Below are 1,390 nucleotides of genomic sequence, written 5' to 3' on the forward strand. Positions count from 1 at the left end.
CAGGTTGGATGGGGCTTGGAGCAACCTGGGCTGGTGGGAGGTGTCCCTGCCCATGCAGGGGGTGGGACTGGATGATCTTTAAGGTCCCTTCCAACCCAAACCGTTCTATGATTCTGTTGTGTGGACACAGCTCTCAGAGCCGTGTCCCTGAGCTGGGCTCGGTGCTGCTTTACTGCCGGTTGTTTTTCCTGGCGTGTGCCGTGGTTTATTGCCTCCGTTATTGGCTTTTATTGTTGCTCCAGGTTTACAGGCTGGCAGCTCATAAACGCCAGAGATAGATGGTGTCACGGGCTCGTAAAGCACCGGGGGGGGACCGGGATGTGGCAGCAGCACTGGGGCCGTGCACGGGATGGGCTGCTGCAGCCAGGGGCACCGGGGAAGGGGGAAACCCTTTTTGGGGGGCTTGGGGGCATTGGTCTGGGGATGCTGGGGCTTGGCTGGACCCCACGTAGGCACCACCAATATCCCAAGGTATTGGGAGCATAAGCAGCAGTTCCTGGAGTCTAGGGGTGCCCCGGAGGTCCCTGTGGTCGCAGGGTTGGAGGTCTTTGGAGTTACTGAGCAAAGCCTGGAGCACCCAAACTCCCCAAGCAGAGACGGTGGCAGTGCTGCTTCACAGGGCTCTGCAGCAGGTCTCCCAGCAGCCCCCGTTCCTCCCTGGTGATCCCATTCATTGGGTGCAGCTGCAAAACAAGGCTGGAGAGACCCCACACCCCCCAACTCCCCCTCTCCCTTCCCTCCAGGCGTGATCTTCCCCTACCACCCGCGCCTGGGGCGCTACACCCTGAACTTCCACGAGGCGCAGCAGGCGTGCCTGGAGCAGGACGGGATCCTGGCCTCCCACGACCAGTTGCACCAGGCCTGGCTGGAGGGGATGGACTGGTGCAACGCGGGCTGGCTGGAGGACGGCTCGGTGCAGTACCCCATCTCCCGGCCGCGGGAGGAGTGCGGCCGCAAGGACACGCCGGTGGGAGTCCGCAACTACGGGTACCGGCACAAGGAGACCGAGCACTACGACGCCTTCTGCTTCACCTCCAACCTCAACGGTAACAGAGAGGGGAAACTGAGGCACGGAGCACCCAGCTCACAGTTTTGCTTGAGCAGGGGGTGTGTCTGCGTGGGGGGATGGGGGTCCTGTGAGGGTCCAGGAAGGTGCTCAGCCTTCACGTCCCTTTCCTGACACATCCAAGTGGGAGGTGGTTGGTGCTGGGGACTCCCAGCAGGGACATGGATGTTGCCCCATCACCTCAGGGGCTGGAAGAAGACCCGTCCCCCCAGGCAGGAGCAGGGGATGGAGGGAATTGCAGCAGCCGATGGGCCGGGTGATGGATGAGGCCGGGGCCACACAAGACAGATGGGAGCCGGGAGGCTCCGGGGCGGCGGAAAACCC

General features: G+C 62.9%; 1 protein-coding gene across 1 annotated transcript in view; it reads left to right on the top strand.

Moving 5' to 3' along the window:
* HAPLN4 (hyaluronan and proteoglycan link protein 4) overlaps positions 1-1,390 on the top strand; it is a 14,583-nt gene that overhangs the window by 8,251 nt on the left and 4,942 nt on the right. Inside the window, exon 12 of the mRNA XM_009995078.1 lies at positions 744-1,046. Within this exon, the coding sequence (XP_009993380.1) occupies positions 744-1,046 (303 nt within the window). The remainder of the gene's footprint in view (positions 1-743; positions 1,047-1,390) is intronic.

This window comes from Chaetura pelagica, unplaced genomic scaffold, assembly GCF_000747805.2.
Source record: "Chaetura pelagica isolate M959 unplaced genomic scaffold, ChaPel_1.0 scaffold463, whole genome shotgun sequence".
In the NCBI taxonomy this organism is placed as follows: domain Eukaryota; kingdom Metazoa; phylum Chordata; class Aves; order Apodiformes; family Apodidae; genus Chaetura; species Chaetura pelagica.